The sequence below is a fragment of the Tachysurus fulvidraco genome, chromosome 5 (genome assembly GCF_022655615.1).
Source record: "Tachysurus fulvidraco isolate hzauxx_2018 chromosome 5, HZAU_PFXX_2.0, whole genome shotgun sequence".
Lineage (NCBI taxonomy): Eukaryota > Metazoa > Chordata > Actinopteri > Siluriformes > Bagridae > Tachysurus > Tachysurus fulvidraco.
In genome coordinates, this window is record NC_062522.1 from 200,385 (window position 1) to 222,051 (window position 21,667).

The 21,667-nt window shown below is 36.2% G+C and overlaps 2 protein-coding genes across 5 annotated transcripts; both read left to right on the forward strand.

Annotated features, from left to right (window-relative positions):
* Positions 1 to 2,334: 2,334 nt before the first annotated feature.
* Positions 2,335 to 21,082, forward strand: LOC113639945 (putative C-type lectin domain family 20 member A). 4 transcript variants are annotated; one of them, XM_047814048.1, is made up of 7 exons: positions 2,335 to 2,483; positions 3,819 to 5,378; positions 6,343 to 6,404; positions 6,638 to 7,006; positions 7,335 to 7,667; positions 7,765 to 7,856; positions 7,996 to 8,434. In XM_047814048.1, the coding sequence occupies exons 3-7, from the start codon at positions 6,368 to 6,370 to the stop codon at positions 8,107 to 8,109; spliced, it is 945 nt and encodes a 314-aa protein (XP_047670004.1). In that variant the 5' UTR covers positions 2,335 to 2,483; positions 3,819 to 5,378; positions 6,343 to 6,367; the 3' UTR covers positions 8,110 to 8,434. The 4 variants fall into 4 exon arrangements, with proteins under 4 accessions (XP_047670004.1, XP_047670002.1, XP_026998029.2 ...); XM_047814046.1 differs by lacking the exons at positions 3,819 to 5,378; positions 7,765 to 7,856; positions 7,996 to 8,434 and adding exons at positions 20,408 to 20,499; positions 20,639 to 21,082; XM_027142228.2 differs by lacking the exon at positions 3,819 to 5,378 and having other exon boundaries at positions 2,337 to 2,483.
* LOC113638274 (putative C-type lectin domain family 20 member A) lies at positions 17,290 to 20,304 on the forward strand. The gene is made up of 4 exons (XM_027139307.2): positions 17,290 to 18,050; positions 18,980 to 19,041; positions 19,315 to 19,683; positions 19,982 to 20,304. Exons 2-4 carry the CDS (start codon positions 19,005 to 19,007, stop codon positions 20,287 to 20,289), a joined length of 714 nt encoding a protein of 237 aa, XP_026995108.2. The 5' UTR covers positions 17,290 to 18,050; positions 18,980 to 19,004; the 3' UTR covers positions 20,290 to 20,304.
* Positions 21,083 to 21,667: the final 585 nt, after the last annotated feature.

A 21,667-nucleotide genomic window follows, 5' to 3' on the forward strand; every position in this document is an offset into this window, starting at 1 on the left:
TTTGTAACTTTAACAAGTGCAGTTTCTGTGCTATGATGGGGCCTGAAACCTGACTGAAATTCTTCAAAGATATTGTTCTCCTGTAAGGAGCTCAGTTGTACAGACACAACCTTTTCTAGTATTTTAGACATAAACAGAAGGTGTGAAATAGGTCTGTAATTTGATAGTTCATTAGGATCTAAATTAGGTTTTTTGATGAGTGGCCTAATAACTGCCAACTTTAAAAGATTTATGGATAGCGAGGAGTTAATGATATTAAGAAGAGGCTCACCAGCTTTATGTAACAGTTCTTTCAGAAATTTAGTTGGGATGGGGTCTAGTGAGCATGTTGTTGATTTAGATGTGGGTATAAGCTTATCTAGCTCTTCCTGTCCTGTATTTGTAATGCTCTGTAGTTGTGAGTGTAGAGCTTTAGGTGAGACTGAGTCACAAGATGCTGTCATGGGTTGAACATCAACTATTTTTTTCCTGATGCTTTCAATTTTATCAGTGAAGAATCTCATAAAGTCCTCACTACTGAACTGTGATGGAATAGTGTGTTCACATTTCTGTTTGTTTTTAATCTAGCAACTGTGTTAAATAAAACCCCGGGATTGTTCTGGTTATTTTCTATGAGTTTGCTCAGGTGCTCTGCCCTAGTAGCTTTTAGAGCCTGTCTATAGCTGGACATACTGTCCTTATACGCAATTCTAAAAACCTCTAATTTAGTTTTTCTCCACTTTTGCTCAAGGTTACGGGTCTCCCTTTTGAGGGTGTGAGTATGACTATTATACCTCGGTGCAGGTGTTTGTCTAACCTTCTGTAATCTGACTGGGGCAACAGTGTCTAATGTGCTAGTGAATATAGCGTCTATGCTGTTAGTCATTACATCTAGGTCGTTTGTGTTTGAGGGTACAGTAAGAAGTCCAGACAGATCAGGCAGGTTATTTGTGAATCTGTCTTTGGTGGTCGGAATAATGGTTCTACCGAGGCGATAACGTGGTGAGATATAGTTAGTCTGTTCTATGGGTAGTGTGTACATTATGAGGTAATGGTCTGTGATGTCATCACTTTGAGGTATGATTTCTATATCAGTGACATCTATTCTGTGTGATATTATTAAATCTAGTTTGTGATTAAGACAATGAGTTGCACTAGTGATGTTTTGTTTGAGCCCAAGTGAATTTAGTAAGTCCACAAATGTGAGTCCTAAAGCATTGTTTGTGTTGTCAACATGAACGTTAAAGTCTCCTACAATTAATGCTTTGTCAAAGTTAACCAATAGGTCTGAGAGAAAATCTGTGAATTCTCAAAGAAAATCAGCGATTCTCTGATTCGTTGAACCCTCAACTATTAATTTAAAGAAACATTACTGTATCAGTCTTTTCTGGTTGTTCCTTTGCTCCCTGAATTGCTAATACTTGTGGCTGAGCTGGATATATCTTGACGTGTACAGTTGTATAGATGATGAATAGAGGTTGATCCAGTTTGTCCAATGACCATTTATTGATGTTGTTGTAATGTTACAGAAAACCTAGCTCTACTTATCTCTATTTATAGTAATCCTGGGTTACACAAGGACTCAGCAAGACTAGCTATGACATCATAACTAAAAGCCTAGACCCAGAAGGTGACACAGACATGAGGGCTTCCTGGGATGTAAAGCGTCCCACAACTCCACAGTAAAAAAACCAAAAGATCTCTCAGGTTCTGTGGTGTGAGACCATTAAGTGCTTTATTGGTTAATAATAGTGTTTTATAATCAATGTGAAACTTGACTGTGAGCCAATGCAGTGAGGATAAGATAGGGGTGATATGTTCATCTTCTGGTTCTAGTTAGGACTCTAGCTGCTGTGTTCTGGACTAACTGGAGCTTGTTTCTGCTCCTACTGGAACATCCAGACAGTAAAGTATTACAATAATCCAACCTATTTTTAACTCAGTCTTAGTCTTGGGTCAAATGTCCTTGTTAGTTTTAGTCATATTTAGTCATTCACATATCTTTTTTTTGTTAGTCAAGTTTTAGTCAAATAAAAGTCTCGTCATTTTAGTCTAGTTTTAGTCAAAAAAATTTTAGTCTATTTTAAAATGACACATTATTACTGTAAATGACCATTAAATTCCCCAACCATCGAAGTGGTTCTTCACCTCCATCTACATGGTTTGAAGACAAATATTCAGTTGAATATTGAGAAAAGACCAGAAAAAGAGGACTCCTTATTTTTGTATTATCGGTTTTGTTCTGCCTATATTTTATGCTGACATTGTGGATTTATTTGTTTTATTTATTATGCGAGTTTCTTTTCACATAATTTTATTTTGAAGTTCCAGAAAAGAAGTTTAGCGGCGCTGTTTGTATATGGGGGCGGTAACACATTCTGAGCGGCAAGCGCCATTTTGAGTTACTAAAACTGATTAAAGAAAACTTTAGTGTGCTCACTGTAAATATATATTTGTAAAGATATTGTTCTACCTCTTAGCTCCTGGCTGATGAAGGGCACAAGGTACAGCTTTAATTTTTTATATGATAAACTTTGAGACTTGAAATGTTTATTTTATCAGTTATAAGCTAAAGCTATTTGCTAATGTTTAACGGGACGTTAACATGGTTAGGATTTCAGTCATCAACACTTAAATTATTATTGTTATGCAAAGTGTGATTAAGTCTGATTTCAATTTAAAACGTTATATTTTTCATACATGTTTATGGTGTATAACACATTGTATGACATGTAAGGATGTTTTTATTAGTTTATAGGTTTCATGTATATGTGTATACACAGATTGCATTCATTTTGATTGCTGTTTATTTATTTGTCTTATTCAGCTCTTACGGTGTTTTAAACATCAAAAATAAATTATATAAACATCAGTATCCAAGAGTAAAGTGCATCTGTTCAGCTGGGGATGCTACAATTACTGAGATTATTACTGATAAACATTTCAGTAAAAAAAGTGTTTCACATCTCAAACATTGGTTAAATGTCATAATTACCTGACAAAATACACTTGTTGAATGATTTTTGTTGAATGCAAATGTTAAACGTGTCTGGTTTTCAATTTCTGATTTAGGAGACACATTCACAAATAATTAACCTGTTCTGAAGAATATTTTATTTTAACCAACACAATTCAAAAGCTGGGGCCCAAGAGACTCCAACTGGCAAGTTACAAAGGTTTTTAAAACTGTTTTGGTTGCCTTGTGTCTCATGTTTCTGTTCAAATCAGAAATAAAATAAATATACTCAGAAAAACTGAAAAGAATAGGCCTACTTTACTGTGGGCCTAAAATACAACCTATTTACAGTCCGAAGATCACAAAGGTATCAGTGAGAAGTTGAGAACACTCGTTTAAACAGAACAAACACTCGGACTTGATGCACATCACATGTTTTACTTTACTGATACTGCTTTTAATCGTAATGCAAAGACCGGTCATCGGGACATAAGCTGTCATGTACAATAAAAGCGCCTGCGCTTGGACTTGCGCTCAGGATTTTTTTTTTTTTTGAGCGTGTGGACGAATTCTTTCTTTAGCAACAGCACGAAGCCGTGAACTCGTTCTGAATATTTTAAAGGCGTAACAGCTGATGAAAAAACACAGACAATTGTAGACGAAAATGAAGTTTTTATTTTATACAAAACATTTTCACCTCGTCTTTTTTTGTCAACAATAATGCATGTTAATTTAGTCTTAGTCAGCGTTTTTGACAGTGATGCAGTCTTGTCATCGTCTCGCCGATGAGGTTGTTGATGAACATATTTCGTCTCGTCTCACGAAATTAACACCACAATAATCCAACCTAGTGTTGAACTAGTGTTTTTGTATCATGTCAAAGGTGATGGTATTGCCGCAAAGCAAATAGCATTATGGATGACCTCAAACACACTCTTCATCCTCCTGCCGTATGGAAAAAGGTACTAAAAGGGCACTCACAACCTACTGTGTAAGTGTTTCTTTCCACAAGCCATCAGACTCCTCAACAACTGAACTGAACTGTACCGAGCACACACACACACACACACACACACACACACACACACATGTGGACTGCACTGATCTGCACCAAATACACTCTCGTCCAATACACATCAATGTCTACAGAAACACCCACCTGTTTACATGATGTTTTGCACACTTTTTGCACATGCTGTCTTGCACATTTCAGTCAATTCATGTTTTGCACACTACATTTCAATATTATATTAAGTGTAGATATGTTTAAATAAAACCATCTTGTTCAGATTCCTATATTTTTGAACAATGTACTGTATAATATACAGAATGCACACCGGTCAGCACTTCTTTTTGTGTATTGTTTTGTAGTGTTTTGTATTGTTTTTTAGAACTGTCTTTTGTCTCCCACTGTTTGCACCAGGATGCACAGATGCACTGTACATTATGTGACTCGGACAACTTACAAAGTCCTTAGCTCTGTTTTGTTCATTTTATCTCTGTTTTTGTTTTTATGTAGCTCCATGGTCCTAAAGAAACGTTGTCTCATTTCACTGTTTACTGCGTCAGCTATATACGGTTGAAATAACAATAAAGGCTTCTTGACTTGACTTCTCAGGAACCAGGTTACATATGTAGATTTGTGATGTGTATATACAGTATTTTGTTATACTGTCCTTTTGTGTTGTTATTTTGGTTGATGTCTTTTCATTGTTTGTCTCACTCATGTTTCCTGATTGATCTCATTTATTTTTATTTCAACCCTAAAATATGTTGTGTATTTAATCCTTTCTGTGTTTGGTGTGATATCCAAGTTCCTTGCTGCTCTGTTCTGGTTTTTGATCGTGCCGTGATCCCCCTTTTGTGTGTTTTGGATTATCCTTGCTAACTTGGCTTGTACAGTAGATCGCTCGACCTCTGCCTGTTTCCTGTTAGTCAGTTTTCATTCATGATTTGGAATAATCTGCCTTCTCTTTAAATAAAATGCCTTTACTGCACCTGAAATTAACTTTATTATTACAGGATGTGATGAACTAAATAGTGTAGATTCATGAAATAAAACCTTTAACTGTACTCTTTAGTCAGTAGTGTTGCAGATTCCCAGATTAATCCTGATAATGCCAAACCCATGGTTACAGATCAGTATGATGAACCACTCTTTGTGCTGCTTAAGTCAAACAATAAAAACCAAAATGAACCCTTCTTTAAATTACACACTAAAGTGAACTTAATGGTAACTTAAACTTGAACTCCAGTCCTGTTCAGTTTGGTTCATTTCAGATTTACATCCAGTTTGTTTTGTAAAGTAGGGAAAGTTGGAGGTGCTATTTGGCAGCATGTCAGATCACTGTTTCATCAGATTTTAAAGTACGGACCAGAAAGACACTCAGATACACTGTTTATCAGCTGCAAAATCTGATGGTTTACCTCCTTCACATTTCAGGTATGTTTCAACATTCTCCTATTATTATTCATTAATTTCCTCCCTTCAATAGGGGAAGTTGTACAGATTTTAACATGTGGGATTAAAATATCGGGGTATTAATAAAAAAAAATACATTCAGTAAATAATTAACAAATAATACAGTTCTCAAAAACCCATAAAAGTCTATAATGTATAAAATATTTGAATGTCATTGTTTATTAGAACATTATTGCTGAGTTTAAGTCTGGTGTAAACCTACATTTTCCAACAACTAACCTGTGAGTCTTAAGTTGTCTTAATAATTATAAATTAGCAGTTGAACTTTATTATTCACTTATGCATGTCCAGAGATTTATAAAGAATATATAGTTTACAGTTTTTTTTTTTAGCATTTACGATGTTTTTAATTTTGTTGTCTTCATGTTTAGAAAAGTAATTATATAATTCTATTTTAAATGTGATAATTAAGGAAACCTGTATCCCGAACATCCCTGACATCTAATCTAGGTTTGAACAGAAAATTCATCCCCAGTGTGCGATCCTACTGCTGGACTACCAGACACTTGTATTTGGGCTATAAATAAGTGCAAATAAATATTTATTTAAAATGATGGTTACTAACTAAAACCATTACTTCTTGTGTAAAGTCTTGTGAAAAATTAATATTACAAATGTTGTCATTGCCTGTTTCATAATTAAGCTCAGCTGTTTTCAGTTGTGTATCAGTGACGTATGTGTCTATTTAAACCACTGTGTGTGTTCTTTTCTTTAAAGTGAATGTTCTGTGTTTTCACAATGTTACAAAGCCTCTTGTTTATGTTCATCACTTTGACCACATTTTAGTTTGTGTGACCTGATTCAGAACTATCAATTTCTTGCTTTTTTTTTGACCTGCCATTGCCCTTTTTTTGTCTGCACAAACCCTCCAGTACTGACAATTTAAAACTGCTGAGAGATTTTAATCATGTTTCTTATGTCTTAGTGACTTTATCCTCAACACATCAGTAATGGAGCGGCGTCTATTCATACTCTTGATTTTCACAGGTGAGAGAAGTGTGTGTGTGTGTGTGTGTGTGTGTGTGTGTGTGTCAGTGCTTTAGGTGCAAGTTGTGAACTATTTAGTATGCCTGCTGATTCAAAATGATTGCTTAATCAATAAAATACAGCAGCTGAAACACAATTAAAGTAAGGAGAAGAATGTGAAGAATTAATTAAATTAAGGAATAAATTCTGACAGAGCTCATATTGCATAAAATGTTTAATCATTTTTTCCCCAGGATTCATCCCTCTCGTCCTGTCTGTCCCTCATCAGTACTATCTGATCCAGCAGAGGAAAATCTGGAGTGATGCTCAGGCTTACTGCAGAGCCACATACACTGACCTGGCGATCATCGACAGTAATGACAACATAGTCCGACTTCAGAATGAAGCACAAAAACAACAGTTCAGTTCCAGTGCTTGGATTGGACTCTACAATCCCATCAACAGCTGGCGCTGGTCCATGGGAAACGAACCACTGGGGACTACGTGGTGGTGTTCAGGTCAACCCAATAATATTGTTGGACATGACGAGTGTGGTGCGATTGGTCCCTGGGGTTGGAATGATCTGGACTGTACTTCACCTCACTCCTTTGTCTGTTTTGATGGTAAGACTTTACATATTGCTCACTTTTATTTTATCAGTAGAAAATATTGTTTTGTAATTAAAAAAAATTGTGTGTATTCATGCTCACTGTAGTGATTGTAGTGGCACGGATATTATGACAGAACAAATTTCAGATTTGCCTTCATAAATGTTTACATTTCAGACACTTTATACAATATTTATTTGATCAGTCTACCAGGTCTACATGTGCGCCATGTTCTTGCTGTTCTGTTGAGAGTTTTAATGTTGTAATCTGTATAGCCTTTTATTTGTAAAAGTATTGAAATTGCCTGAATATTCATGTTCATCATGTGTTTTTATTCTCACAGTCAGTAAAACTGGAAATCAGAGGTACATTTATATTTCTACTACTATGACATGGCTTGACGCTCAGACTTACTGTAGACAGCATCACACAGACTTGGCCAGCTCGAGAAATGCAACTGAAGAATCAGTGATACAGGGACTGACATCTGGCTGGACTTGGTTTGGTCTGTTCAGAGACTACTGGAAGTGGACAGACCAAACTAACTTCTCTACCATCAGCTGGATGTCTGGAAAACCAGATAATGCTCTGAGGAATGGAAACTGTGGTTATATAAATAACAGTCAGGCTGCTAATGCTCAGTGCTCAGACATAATGGCTTTCTTTTGTTACGCAGGTGAGTTAATGATTTATTCTGTCTTATATTTAGACATTTAATTAAACTGAGGTCAGAATGATAGTTTAATTGTGTGTTATTGTGTTTCTGCATTTAGAAATCACAGGACGACAACAGATATTAAAAATGAAGGTCCGATCCAAAGAGGATGCGAATGATCCTGCAGTGATGACGGCCATCTTGGAGCAGGTGGGTCTCATCCTCCATAAGACTTATAATGTATATTTTCATTATTCATTAAACTCTGACACATAAATTGTGTATTGTATTTAGATTTAAAATGTTGTATTCAGTTTCTGTATTATTTTCGAAAACATTTTGTTTTCAGATCAAAGAGAAACTGAACAATCTTCTGAGGACACGGAACATCACAGTGAAATGGCGAAAACAACCAGATGGAGTTGTGTTTAACAAGCTGAAAGGAAAAAATATACTACCGTAGAAGATTAAAGTGTGATCTCTAAATCTAAATTCTTTTTAAGTTCTCTTTATATTTATTTTGGAATATCTGTTTAGTTTTTATATGCATATTAGCATAATAAGAATATGATGTTAAATCTCTTTCTATAATTAATGTGTAGTTTGAGATTCTATGATGAAACACACTATCTGTACATTATAATAAGGTCTTTGGATAACATCTTAGGTGTAAGCAGTTCCTTTGACATGTGTAATATTATTCATAGAGTTGTATGATACTTTAGCACTGTATTTATTTATTGATTTATTAATGTTTTATTTATCTATTTATTAAAAATATACATTCATCACTGTTTCTGTGTCCTTGTGTTGCAAAAATGTTTGTTTCTACACTCTCAGTTCTTCATTTAGAGAAAAGTCATGCCTACAGATATGTGCAGGTTGGTGTGATTGTCACCTGACCTGAACCCCATAGAGAATCTATGAGCTATTGTCAAGAGGAAAATGAGAAACGAGACCAAAAAAAATCACCTCTATGCCAAACTGAGGCAGTAATTAGAGCAAAAGGACCAAAACCTAGTTTGAGTACATGTACAGTAAATGAACAAACTGTCCAGAAGGCCAACAATTCACTAAAAATATTTTTAATGTCTTATAAAGTATTCTAATTTTTTGAGATAATGAATTGGTGGGTTTTTGTTAAATGTGAGTCAAAATCATCACAATTAAAAGAAACAAAGACAAACTATTTCAGTCTGTGTTACTGAATTTATATAATACACCAGTTTCACTATTTTTGAGTTGAATTACTGAAAGAAATGAACTTTTCCACAACATTCTAATTTATTGAGACGTAAATGTATATTCACTTGATATTCAGTTGTAGTGTAGAAGATTCAGGAATGAATAACATATGAAAATGTGTCATCATAATTATATATAAATCAACTGTATTGTGTTGAATATGAAAAGTTTATTCTGATGAAAAAACCTATAACTTAATAAAACTTTTAGCTTGACACAAAGTTAAAGGATTTAAGTGATTACAGAACATGTAAACATGTATACATGTAACTCTATACTTTGCTTTAACACAAATTCAAGGGTGATGCAGCAGCAGATATCATACTGATACCAGCTGCATTCTTTTGTTATTTCAGTTGAAAGAGGCCATTGTTTGTAAGTTTATTTGTTTATTTAATATTATCCTTGTTTAAAAAAATATTTTCACTACATTTAAAAAAGAAGATTTGCTGTACATTTAACAAAGATGATTATCATTGGAATTAACGCTGAAATCTGTTTAGTCATAAAAGTTACCTTCATTTCTAGTTTTTACTTAGTAGTTTACTTACAGTGTGTATTTTAGTTAAACAGAAAATAACATCTTTCTTTCTTTCTTTCTTTCTCTTTCTTTCTTTGTTTCTTTCCTTATTTTCTCTCTCTCTCTCTGTTTTGCACTTAGGTCTCCTAACCCAAACCCAACAGGATTTCTTGGTTGCCCAGTTCCACTTCACGATATACAGCTGTAGAGAGGACATTATAATTAATAACACTCTGTTGTCACCCCGACGAGGATGAGTTTCCTTTTTGTTCCTGTCAAGGTTTATTCCTAATATCGTCTCATGAAGTCTTTTCTTACTACCATTGCCTCAGGCATGTTCATTAAGGATAAATATAAACGTAATTTAACGTAAACTTTATTTCGAATCACATCACAAATTATTATGTATCTGTAAATTTGCTGTGACACAATGTATGTGCACCTGAATATAATGACTACCTCTGACCATTGAGCCATCTTATACAGTACACGTAGTGTTGTATCCTGACAAAATTAAAACAATACTGAGTTTAAAATTGCTTTCTTAATGTTAGGGATTAGCGCAGATCCGTGATGGATCTGCGCAGACTTATGGCCATGTGCGTTTGTGTTTGCTTATGTCACGTGATTGCCCCATCTTTGTCTGTTCCTCCCGGTCATCACACCTGTTCCCCATTGTGTGTGATTGTCTGTGTCGCTATATATGTGAGCCGCGTTGCATTAGGCAGCGCGGCTTTATTGAATATATTGTTTGTTCCCTGTGTAGCGTGGTATATGTTTGTCTTCCTAATGTATTAAACCCCTTTCATTTCAAGCTATTCTGCGTACGGGTCTGTCATCGCACCACCTCCGTCCGGGGACCTGACACTTAAGGTCCATCTTTGAGTTTCTTTCACATAGAATATAGACATGTTATTGTCACGTGACCTATTTATGTGAACTAATGCACTAAACCTTTAAGCCCTTACAATAATAGTGTGGAGACACACACATGTCCAGAATGTCAAGTCCCACACCGACATCGCACATGCATTCCGCTTTCTTTTTCCCTTTTGGAGCCTCTTGTGGATTCAGCATTTGGCAGACGGCCTTATCTAGAGCAACGTACAAAAGTGCTTAAATCTCCAACATTGAATACATTAATGCTGCTCACTAGGTTACATACTTAAGATACCATGAGTTTAAAACATTTGTTCAAAGTTACAATGAAAAAGTGTCAAAGGTTTTTTTTTTTCATGCAAAAGATAAGGAAAGAAGTGCTAGTTGAAGTGTTTCCTGAATAAGTAGGTCTTCAATCGCCGCTTGAAATAGCCAGTGACTCAGCTGTCCGGACCTCTAGGGGAAGTTCATTCCACCACCTTGGTGCCAGAACAGAGAAGAGTCTAGTAGTGTACTTGCCTCCTACCCTGAGAGATGGTGGAACCAGTCGAGCAGTGCTGGTAGATCGGAGGTTGCGGAGTGCAGTGCGAGGAATGATAAGTGCTTTGAGGTAAGAAGGAGCTGGTCCATTTTTGGCTCTGTAGGCCAGCATCAGTGTTTTGAATCGGATGCGTGCAGCTACCGGAAGCCAGTGGAGGGATCGCAGCATCGGGGTGGTATGCGAAAACTTTGGCAGGTTAAAAACAAGCCGGGTAGCTGCATTTTGGATCATTTGCAGAGGACGGCTTGCATTCATAGGTAGACCTCCCAGCAGTGCGTTGCAGTAATCCAGTCCAGAAATGACAAGAGACTGAACAAGTACTTGAGCAGTCTCTGTGGACAAAAATGGCCGAATCCTTCTAATGTTGTAGAGAAGAAACCGACATGAGCGAGTCACATTAGCAACATGAGAGGAAAAGGACAGTTGATTGTCTATGATTACCCCAAGGTTGCGAGCTGTGGCTGAAGGGTGGAGCACATCGTTGTGCAAGGATATAGCAAGATTATGACCTGGGGATGAATCACCTGGGATGAACAGCAGTTCAGTTTTGCTAGGATTGAGCTTTAACTGATGAGCAGTCATCCATGATGAAATTTCTGCCAGACATGCTGAGATCCGGTCAGAAGCTGTGGCATCTGAGGGTGGGAAAGAAAAGATAAGTTGTGTATCATCAGCATAGCAGTCGTAAGAGAACCCATGTGATGAAATAACTTCACCAAGAGAGTGAGTATACAGGGAGAAAAGAAGAGGACCAAGTACTGAGCCCTCCCTGATACACTCCCCTCCATGTTACCTGATATGAGCGTCCGTCCAGGTAGGAAGTGAACCATTCCCAAGCTGATCCGCAAATCCCAAGACTCTTGAGGGTGGATAAGAGGGTCTTGTGGTTGACCGTATCAAACGCTGCTGAAAGGTCAAGGAGGATAAGGACGGATGACAGTTTGTCTGATCTAGCAGCATGTAGTTTCTCAGAGACATCCAAAACGGCTGTCTCTGTTGAGTGAGCTGCTTTAAAGCCAGACTGGTTGGGGTCTTGGAGGTTGTTCTGTGAGATATAGACAGACAGTTGATTATAGACAATGCGTTCAAGAATTTTTGAAAGAAATGAGAGAAGTAATACCGGTCTGTAGTTACTGATGTCTGATGGATCCAGAGCAGGTTTTTTTAGGATGGGAATAACCCTTGCTCTCTTGAAAGTAGTTGGTACCTGACCAGATGCTATGGATCTATTGATGATAGTGGAAATGAAGGGCAAAAGGTCTTGTGAGATGGACACAAGCGAACCTTCAATTTAAATAGGTAAGCCCTGCCCCCAATTCACACCTTAAGGGAGACTGAAACTACTCCTGATTAATCAGCTGGGAGAACAACAAAGACCAACATTATAAAATCAACAATGGTATAGAATATAACACAATTCAAATAACACTACTCTAGAACAAAGTGAGTTAAGCAGATAGTATACGAAAGACAGGAACCTACTTTACCAGAAGACAATATAATCAAATGTAGGGAGTTAAAGCACACTCCTGAACTTATCCTGAACTTATGTTATGCCATTTATGTTCTGTGGAGTTGTTTCTTCACTTTGTTTATAACCAGTGCTCTCCTTCTCTGCTGCACTTTCCTGGTCTCCTGGACTATGGTGTGACTGAGTATTACTTTCAAGCTCATTGACAATATTGTCGACCTCCACCGGCTCCCTCTTCCTGCTTTTTCTTCTGCTCGCAATCTGGTGGCAGCCTAACACAAAATAGGAAATTCTTGTTCAAAAAGAACAATTTTGCAATTTTTATTTACAAGAATGTAAATATATAAATATATGAAATTCCTTTGACTTTTGCTATCAATTTGTGTTTTTAAATGTAGACAGTATGATAAGCAATGTATTTTAGACCAGGTTTAGACACCATGCACATTTCAGACCATAACACTTCTACTTCACTTAATGAGAAGCAGTAGAGCCGGATGAAATATAAAGCTAAACAATGACCATGACACATAATCTAAATATCTCTCTTCTCTGTCAGAGCTACTCATAATCTATCCTCTACTGCTGGTTTCTTTCCTCTCTCCATGTCTGCAGTGAGCATCATTATACTTCTAATTATATTCTCATATGGAGTCATTGTAACTTTGCTTTTTATACACTTTTGGATTCATTCATTTAATTTCCCTTTTGTGGAACATTATAGTTATTTCTGAACAGAAATATCCACAGTGAGCTTACAGACAGACCACCTATCTGTCTGCATGGTGCTGTTGGTCCAAGAACTTGTGAACCAGTATCCATGTTTTCATCGATACAGACTTCAAAGAATTTTTTTAAGTCATTCTGGACGATGTCGTCTGCAAGGTGTTGTAAATGTAAATGTAAATCTCCATGTGCCCTGAATGTAAAATGCAAATTGTGGTTCTGCTGAATAGTTTACATTTTAATGACTCAATTCTTTGATGTCAGTGGAATGCAGGAGCATGTGTTTATGTAAAATGAGATAAAAGGGATGGAGTGATTTGCATAAGTCATTTTGCCAGAAGGAAGATGAGTAAGCAGCTCAGTTTTAACAAAGGATAATAATCTCTGAAGGTCAATGTCACGTTTCTTAGATGAAGCATTGCACAACACATTTATTCACATAAGCCACAATCTAGCATAATTTTACCCAGTAAAATAAACACATGAAAATGCGTTACAGAAACATGACACAAGCAATGATGACCAGACAGACACAAGGGCAGGTATAAATAAGGCAACACCTTAGGCATAACAAGCAACAGGTGGGAAAAGACACACAGCCTTAAAACCAGAATCTCTGCCAGCAGCCCAACTAGTAGCCTGACAGAATTGTCCCAGAAGTTCATGACAGACACAGAGTCAAATTAAAACCATAATATTCATGGTTTTTCTTTATATTTCTGCTGATATTTATACGTGTAAATTTGTGCAAAAAGAACAGCCAAGAACAGAAATATTTACAGTTTCCATGTCACAGTTTCTCTGTTTACTCCTTTTACTTGACTCACATTTTCCCAAGTCTTGTACCTACAATACTAGCCTTGTTGTCTTTCCTATTTATCTGGTAAGTTAGCTATAAACTGTTCTGTTGCTCAGCAAAGTACTCATATCATATCATATATGGTAATGAGTGGCTTCTATTACCACTTTTGCACCATTTTACATAGGAGCATCAGGGCCTGTGACTATAAGCGATGTTTTAGCTTAGTGATTGTATATTGTATATATTGTATATATTGTATATCCCCAATGAGCAAGCCTGAGGTGACTGTGGCAAGGAAAAAGTCCCTTAGATCGAAAAGGAAGAAACCTTGAGAGGAACCAGACTCAAAGGGGAACCTCATCCTCATTTGAGTGACAGTGGAGGGTGTGATTATAAATATACAGTCTGATAATTGTGTATTGATGAGGAGGTTGTTGTCCTCTAGGACCACTTGGATTTGGCATCTCCTCAGAATGTCCGAATGCTTCATGAAGCAAAGTCCAACTGGAGCTAGAACATCTCTAGATGCCTCAGGATCCTCACATGGTTGGTTTCATCTGAATTAAGGTAAAAAATCTTCATGACACGGAAGACAATCTGAGCTGTTACAATCTCTGGATGCCTCTGGATGGGTAGAAAAATAGAATCAGTGGAGAGCCGTAGCTGTTGTTCATAATATTAGGTAACGTGTATGTAATATTATGGGATGTATTATGAGTTCTTAATCTACATTTAAACTGGGAAAGTTTAAATACACAACAGCTCGAGTGGTTGATCGACTCTGGAGCATCAAAGCATATGACGTGTCATGAAGAAATTCTCCAAAACTATCAGCAATTTCCAAAACCACAGTCAGTGAAACTCGGTGACGGCAGAGTGGTTGATGCCCTAGGACTTGGTAATGTTAAGCTGAGAATGACATTCAGAGTCGAAGATGTCAAAAATGTCACAATGTTTGATGTGCTGTAAGTTCCAAAGCTATCTGGGAATCTTTTCTCATTGGGAGCTGCTGTTAGAAGAGGAAATACGGTGCGGTTCCAAAAATCTTGCTGTTACATCCGTAGTAAAAATGGAGATCTCCGAGGAATGGGAACACAAAGATCTGATGGGCTGTATCAGCTGGATGTCGAGGGAAATTCACAGATTTTCTCTTATTAACTTTGATAAAGTGTTAATTGTAGGAGATTTTAACATTCATGTTGACGACACAAACGACGCTTTAGGACTCACATTTATGGACTTACTAAACTCACTTGGGCTCAAACAAAACATCACTAGTGCAACTCTGTTCTGGAAATAACCAGAACAATCCCAGGTTTTTATTTAGAACAGTGACTATAGATTAACAAAAAAACAGAAATCTGAACACTATTCCATCACAGTTCAGTAGTGAGGACTTTATGAGATTCTGTAGCAGGAAGAAAATAGGTGACACTCAACATATGAGAGCAATTAGTGACACAATCTCACCTAAGGCTTTACAGAGCTTTACAAATACAGGACAGGAAGAGTTAGATAAACTTATTTCTACAGCTAAATCAACAACATGTTCACTAGACCCCATCCCAACTAAACTGCTGAAAGAAGTGTTACATAAAGCTGGAGAGCCTCTTCTTAATATCATTAACTCCTCGTTATCTTTAGGTTACGTCCCGAAGTCTTTTAAGTTGGCAGTTATTAGGCAGTTATCAAATTACATACCTATTTCACACCTTCCGTTTATGTCTAAAATACTTGAAAAGGTTGTGTCTGTTCAACTGAGCTCCTTCTTACAGGAGAGCAACATCCTTGAAGAGTTTCAGTCAGGTTTCAGGCCCCATCATAGCACAGAAACTTACTTACCCTAACTTGTCATTAGGGAACATTATTAGAAGACATGGGATTAATTTCCATTGTTATGCTGATGATACACACTTATATATCTCATCAAAACCAGATGAAATAGCCACAGTGTCCAAATTAACTCAATGCCTTAGAGAGATTGACAAGTTACAAAGGTTTTTAAAACTGTTTTGGTTGCCTTGTGTCTCATGTTTCTGTTCAAATCAGAAATAAAATAAAAATACTCAGAAAAACTGAAAAGAATAGGCCTACTTTACTGTGGGCCTAAAATACAACCTATTTACAGTCTGTGGATCACAAAAGTATCAGTGAGAATTTGAGAACACTCGTTTAAACAGTACATACACTCGAACTTGATGCACATCACATGTTTTACTTTACTGATACTGATTTTAATTGTAATGCAAAGACCGGTCATCGGGACAAAAGCTGTCATGTACAATAAAAGCGCCTGCGCTTGGACTTGCGCTCAGGATTTTTATTTATTTATTTATTTATTTATTTATTTATTTATTTTGAGCGTGTGGATGAAGCCGTGAACTCGTTCTGAATATTTTAAAGGCGTAACAGCTGATGAAAAAACACAGACAATTGTAGACGAAAATGAAGTTTTTATTTTATACAAAACATTTTCGCCTCGTCTTTTTTTCGTCAACAATGATGCATGTTAATTTAGTCTTAGTCAGCGTTTTTGGACAGTGATGCAGTCTTGTCATCGTCTCACCTTAGTCATAAAAAAAAGGTTGTTGACGAACATATTTCGTCTCGTCTCACGAAATTAACACCACAATAATCCAACCTAGTGTTGAACTAGTGTTTTTGTATCATGTCAAAGGTGATGGTATTGCCGCAAAGCAAATAGCATTATGGATGACCTCAAACACACTCTTCATCCTCCTGCCGTATGGAAAAAGGTACTAAAAGGGCACTCACAACCTACTGTGTAAGTGTTTCTTTCCACAAGCCATCAGACTCCTCAACAACTGAACTGAACTGAACTGTACCGAGCACACACTCACATGTGTGGACTGCACTGATCTGCACCAAATACACTCTTGTCCAATACACATCCATGTCTACAGAAACACCCACCTGTTTACATGATGTTTTGCACACTTTTTGCACATGCTGTCTTGCACATTTCAGTCAATTCATGTTTTGCACACTACATTTCAATATTACATTAAGTGTAGATATGTTTAAATAAAACCCTCTTGTTCAGATTCCTATATTTTTGCACAATGTACTGTATAATATACAGAATGCACACCGGTCAGCACTTCTTTTTGTGTATTGTTTTGTATTGTTTTTTAGAACTGTCTTTTGTCTCCCACTGTTTGCACCAGGATGCACAGATGCACTGTACATTATGTGACTAGGACAACTTACAAAGTCCTTAGCTCTGTTTTGTTCTTTTTATCTCTGTTTTTGTTTTTATGTAGCTCCATGGTCCTAAAGAAACGTTGTCTCATTTCACTGTTTACTGCGTCAGCTATATACGGTTGAAATAACAATAAAGGCTTCTTGACTTGACTTCTCAGGAACCCGGTTACATATGTAACCTGGTGTAGATTTGTGATGTGTATATACAGTATTTTGTTATACTGTCCGTTTGTGTTGTTATTTTGGTTGATGTCTTTTCATTGTTTGTCTCACTCATGTTTCCTGATTGATCTCATTTATTTTTATTTCAACCCTAAAATATGTTGTGTATTTTTAAGCCTTTCTGTGTTTGGTGTGATATCCAAGTTCCTTGCTGTTCTGTTCTGGTTTTTGATCGTGTCGTGTTCCCCCTTTTGTGTGTTTTGGATTATCCTTGCTAACTTGGCTTGTACAGTAGATCGCTCGACCTCTGCCTGTTTCCTGTTAGTCAGTTTTCATTCATGATTTGGAATAATCTGCCTTCTCTTTAAATAAAATGCCTTTACTGCACCTGAAATTAACTTTATTATTACAGGATGTGATGAACTAAATAGTGTAGATTCATGAAATAAAACCTTTAACTGTACTCTTTAGTCAGTAGTGTTGCAGATTCCCAGATTAATCCTGATAATGCCAAACCCATGGTTACAGATCAGTATGATGAACCACTCTTTGTGCTGCTTAAGTCAAACAATAAAAACCAAAATGAACCCTTCTTTAAATTACACACTAAAGTGAACTTAATGGTAACTTAAACTTGAACTCCAGTCCTGTTCAGTTTGGTTCATTTCAGATTTACATCCAGTTTGTTTTGTAAAGTAGGGAAAGTTGGAGGTGCTATTTGGCAGCATGTCAGATCACTGTTTCATCAGATTTTAAAGTACGGACCAGAAAGACACTCAGATACACTGTTTATCAGCTGCAAAATCTGATGGTTTACCTCCTTCACATTTCAGGTATGTTTCAACATTCTCCTATTATTCATTCATTTCCTCCCCTCAATAGGGGAAGTTGTACAGATTCTAACATGTGGGATTAAAATATTGGGGTATTAACAAAAAAAATTACATTCAGTAAATAATTAACAAATAATACAGTTCTCAAAAGCTCATAAAAGTCTATAATGTATAAAATATTTGAATGTCATTGTTTATTAGAAAATTATTGCTGAGTTTAAGTCTGGTGTAAACCTACATTTTCCAACAACTAACCTGTGAGTCTTAAGTTGTCTTAATAATTATAAATTAGCAGTTGAACTTTATTATTCACTTATGCATGTCCAGAGTTTATAAAGAATATATAGTTTATAGTTTTTTTTAGCATTTACGATGTTTTTAATTTTGTTGTCTTCATGTTTAGAAAAGTAATTATATAATTCTATTTTAAATGTGATAATTAAGGAAACCTGTATCCCGAACATCCCTGACATGTAATCCAGGTTTGAACAGAAAATTAAGCCAGACACTTGTATTTGGGCTATAAATAATTACAAATAAATATTTATTTAAAATGATGGTTACTAACTAAAACCATTACTTCTTGTGTAAAGTCTTGTGAAAAATTAATATTACAAATGTTGTCATTGCCTGTTTCATAATTAAGCTCAGCTTTTTTCAGTTGTGTATCAGTGATTTATGTGTCTATTTAAACCACTGTGTGTGTTCTTTTCTTTAAAGTGAATGTTCTGTGTTTTCACAATGTTACAAAGCCTCTTGTTTATGTTCATCACTTTGACCACATTTTAGTTTGTGTGACCTGATTCAGAACTATCAATTTCTTGCTGTTTTTTTGACCTGCCATTGCCCTTTTTTTTGTCTGCACAAACCCTCCAGTACTGACAATTTAAAACTGCTGAGAGATTTTAATCATGTTTCTTATGTCTTAGTGACTTTATCCTCAACACATCAGTAATGGAGCAGCGTCTATTCATACTCTTGATTTTCACAGGTGAGAGAAGTGTGTGTGTGTGTGTGTGTGTGTGTGTGTGTGTGTGTGTGTGTGTGTGTGTGTGTGTGTGTGTGTGTGTGTGTGTCAGTGCTTTAGGTGCAAGTTGTGAACTATTTAGTATGCCTGCTGATTCAAAATGATTGCTTCATCAATAAAATTCAGCAGCTGAAACACAATTAAAGTAAGGAAAAGTATGTGAAGAATTAATTAAATTAAGGAATAAATTCTGACAGAGCTCATATTGCATAAAATGTTTAATCATTTTTTCCCCAGGATTCATCCCTCTCATCCTGTCCATCTCTCGTCAGTACTATCTGATCCAGCAGGGGAAAACCTGGAGTGATGCTCAGGCTTACTGCAGAGCCACATACACTGACCTGGCGATCATCGACAGTAATGACAACATGGTCCGACTTCAGAATGAAGCACAAAAACAACAGTTCAGTTCCAGTGCTTGGATTGGACTCTACAATCCCATCAACAGCTGGCGCTGGTCCATGGGAAATGAACCACTGGGGACTACGTGGTGGGAACCAAGTCAACCCAATAATGTTGGTGGACATGACGAGTGTGGTGCGAATTCTCCCTGGGGTTGGTATGATCTGGACTGTACTTCACTACTCCCCTCTGTCTGTTTTGATGGTAAGATTTTACATATTGCTCACTATCCGTAGAAAATATTGTGTGTATTCATGCTCACTGTAGTGATTGTAGTGGCACGGATATTATGACAGAACAAATTTCAGATTTGCCTTCATAAATGTTTACATTTCAGACACTTTATACAATATTTATTTGATCAGTCTACCAGGTCTACATGTGTGCCATGTTCTTGCTGTTCTGTTGAGAGTTTTAATGTTGTAATCTGCATAGCTTTTTATTTGTAAAAGTATTAAAATGCCTGAATATTCATGTTCATCATGCGTTTTTATTCTCACAGACAGTTATACTGGAAATCAGAGTTACATTTACATTACTACTAATTTGACATGGCAGGAAGCTCAGACTTACTGTAGACAGCATCACACAGACTTGGCCAGCTCAAGAGATGCAACTGAAGAATCAGTGATACAGGGACTGAACTCTGACTGGACTTGGTTTGGTCTGTTCAGAGACTCCTGGAAGTGGACAGACCAAACTAGCTTCTCTACCATCAGCTGGATGTCTGGAAAACCAGATAATGCTGATTGTGATGACAACTGTGGTTATATAAATAACAGGCTATTGATGCTCAGTGCTCAGACATAATGCTTTTCTTTTGTTACGCAGGTGAGTTAATGATTTATTCAGTCTTATATTTAGACATTTAATTAAACTGAGGTCAGAATGATAGTTTAATTGTGTGTTATTGTGTTTCTGCATTTAGAAATCACAGGACAACAACAAATACTAAGAGTGAAGGTCCAATCCGAAGAGGATGCGAATGATCCTGCAGTGATGATGGCCATCTTGGAGCAGGTGGGTCTCATCCTCCATAAGACTTATAATGTATATTTTCATTATTCATTAAACTCTGACACATAAATTGTGTATTGTATTTAGATTTAAAATGTTGTATTCAGTTTCTGTATTATTTTCTAAAACATTTTGTTTTCAGATCAAAGAGAAACTGAACAATCTTCTGAGGACACGGAACATCACAGTGAAATGGCGAAAACAACCAGATGGAGTTGTGTTTAACAAGCTGAAAGGAAAAAATATACTACCGTAGAAGATTAAAGTGTGATCTCTAAATCTAAATTCTTTTTAAGTTCTCTTTATATTTATTTTGGAATATCTGTTTAGTTTTTATATGCATATTAGCATAATAAGAATCTGATGTTAAATCTCTTTCTATAATTAATGTGTAGTTTGAGATTCTATTATGAAACACACTATCTGTACATTATAATAAGGTCTTTGGATAACATCTTAGGTGTAAGCAGTTCCTTTGACATCATGTGTAATATTATTCATAGAGTTGTATGATACTTTAGCACTGTATTTATTTATTGATTTATTAATGTTACTTATTTATCTATTTATTAAAAATATACATTCATCATGTTTCTGTGTCCTTGTGTTGCAAAAATGTTTGTTTCTACACTCTCAGTTCTTCATTTAGAGAAAAGTCATGCCTACAGATATGTACAGGTTGGTGTGATTGTCACCTGACCTGAACCCCATAGAGAATCTATGAGCTATTGTCAAGAGGAAAATGAGAAACGAGACCAAAAAAATCACCTCTATGCCAAACTGAGGCAGTAATTAGAGCAAAAGGACCCAAACCTAGTTTGAGTACATGTACAGTAAATGAACAAACTGTCCAGAAGGCCAACAAAAAAAATATTTTTAATGTCTTATAAAGTATTCAAATTTTTTGAGATAATGAATTGGTGGGTTTTTGTTAAATGTGAGCCAAAATCATCACAATTAAAAGAAACAAAAACTATTTCAGTCTGTGTTACTGAATTTATATACTACACCAGTTTCACTATTTTTGAGTTGAATTACTGAAAGAAATGAACTTTTCCACAACATTCTAATTTATTGAGACGTAAATGTATATTCACTTGATATTCAGTTGTAGTGTAGAAGATTCAGGAATGAATAACATGTGATAATAATGTGTCATCATAAAATACAT

Excerpts from the sequence above, each read along its gene's own strand:
- LOC113639945 (XM_047814046.1), top strand. Across the intron at positions 6,405-6,637 it reads CATACTCTTGATTTTCACAG|GATTCATCCCTCTCGTCCTG; the intron begins GTGAGAGAAGTG and ends TTTTTTCCCCAG. Across the intron at positions 7,668-20,407 it reads GGCTTTCTTTTGTTACGCAG|AAATCACAGGACAACAACAA; the intron begins GTGAGTTAATGA and ends TTCTGCATTTAG.
- LOC113638274 (XM_027139307.2), top strand. The coding sequence starts at position 19,005 with ATGGAGCAGCGTCTATTCATACTCTTGATTTTCACAG. Across the intron at positions 19,042-19,314 it reads CATACTCTTGATTTTCACAG|GATTCATCCCTCTCATCCTG; the intron begins GTGAGAGAAGTG and ends TTTTTTCCCCAG. Across the intron at positions 19,684-19,981 it reads CCCCTCTGTCTGTTTTGATG|ACAGTTATACTGGAAATCAG; the intron begins GTAAGATTTTAC and ends TTATTCTCACAG.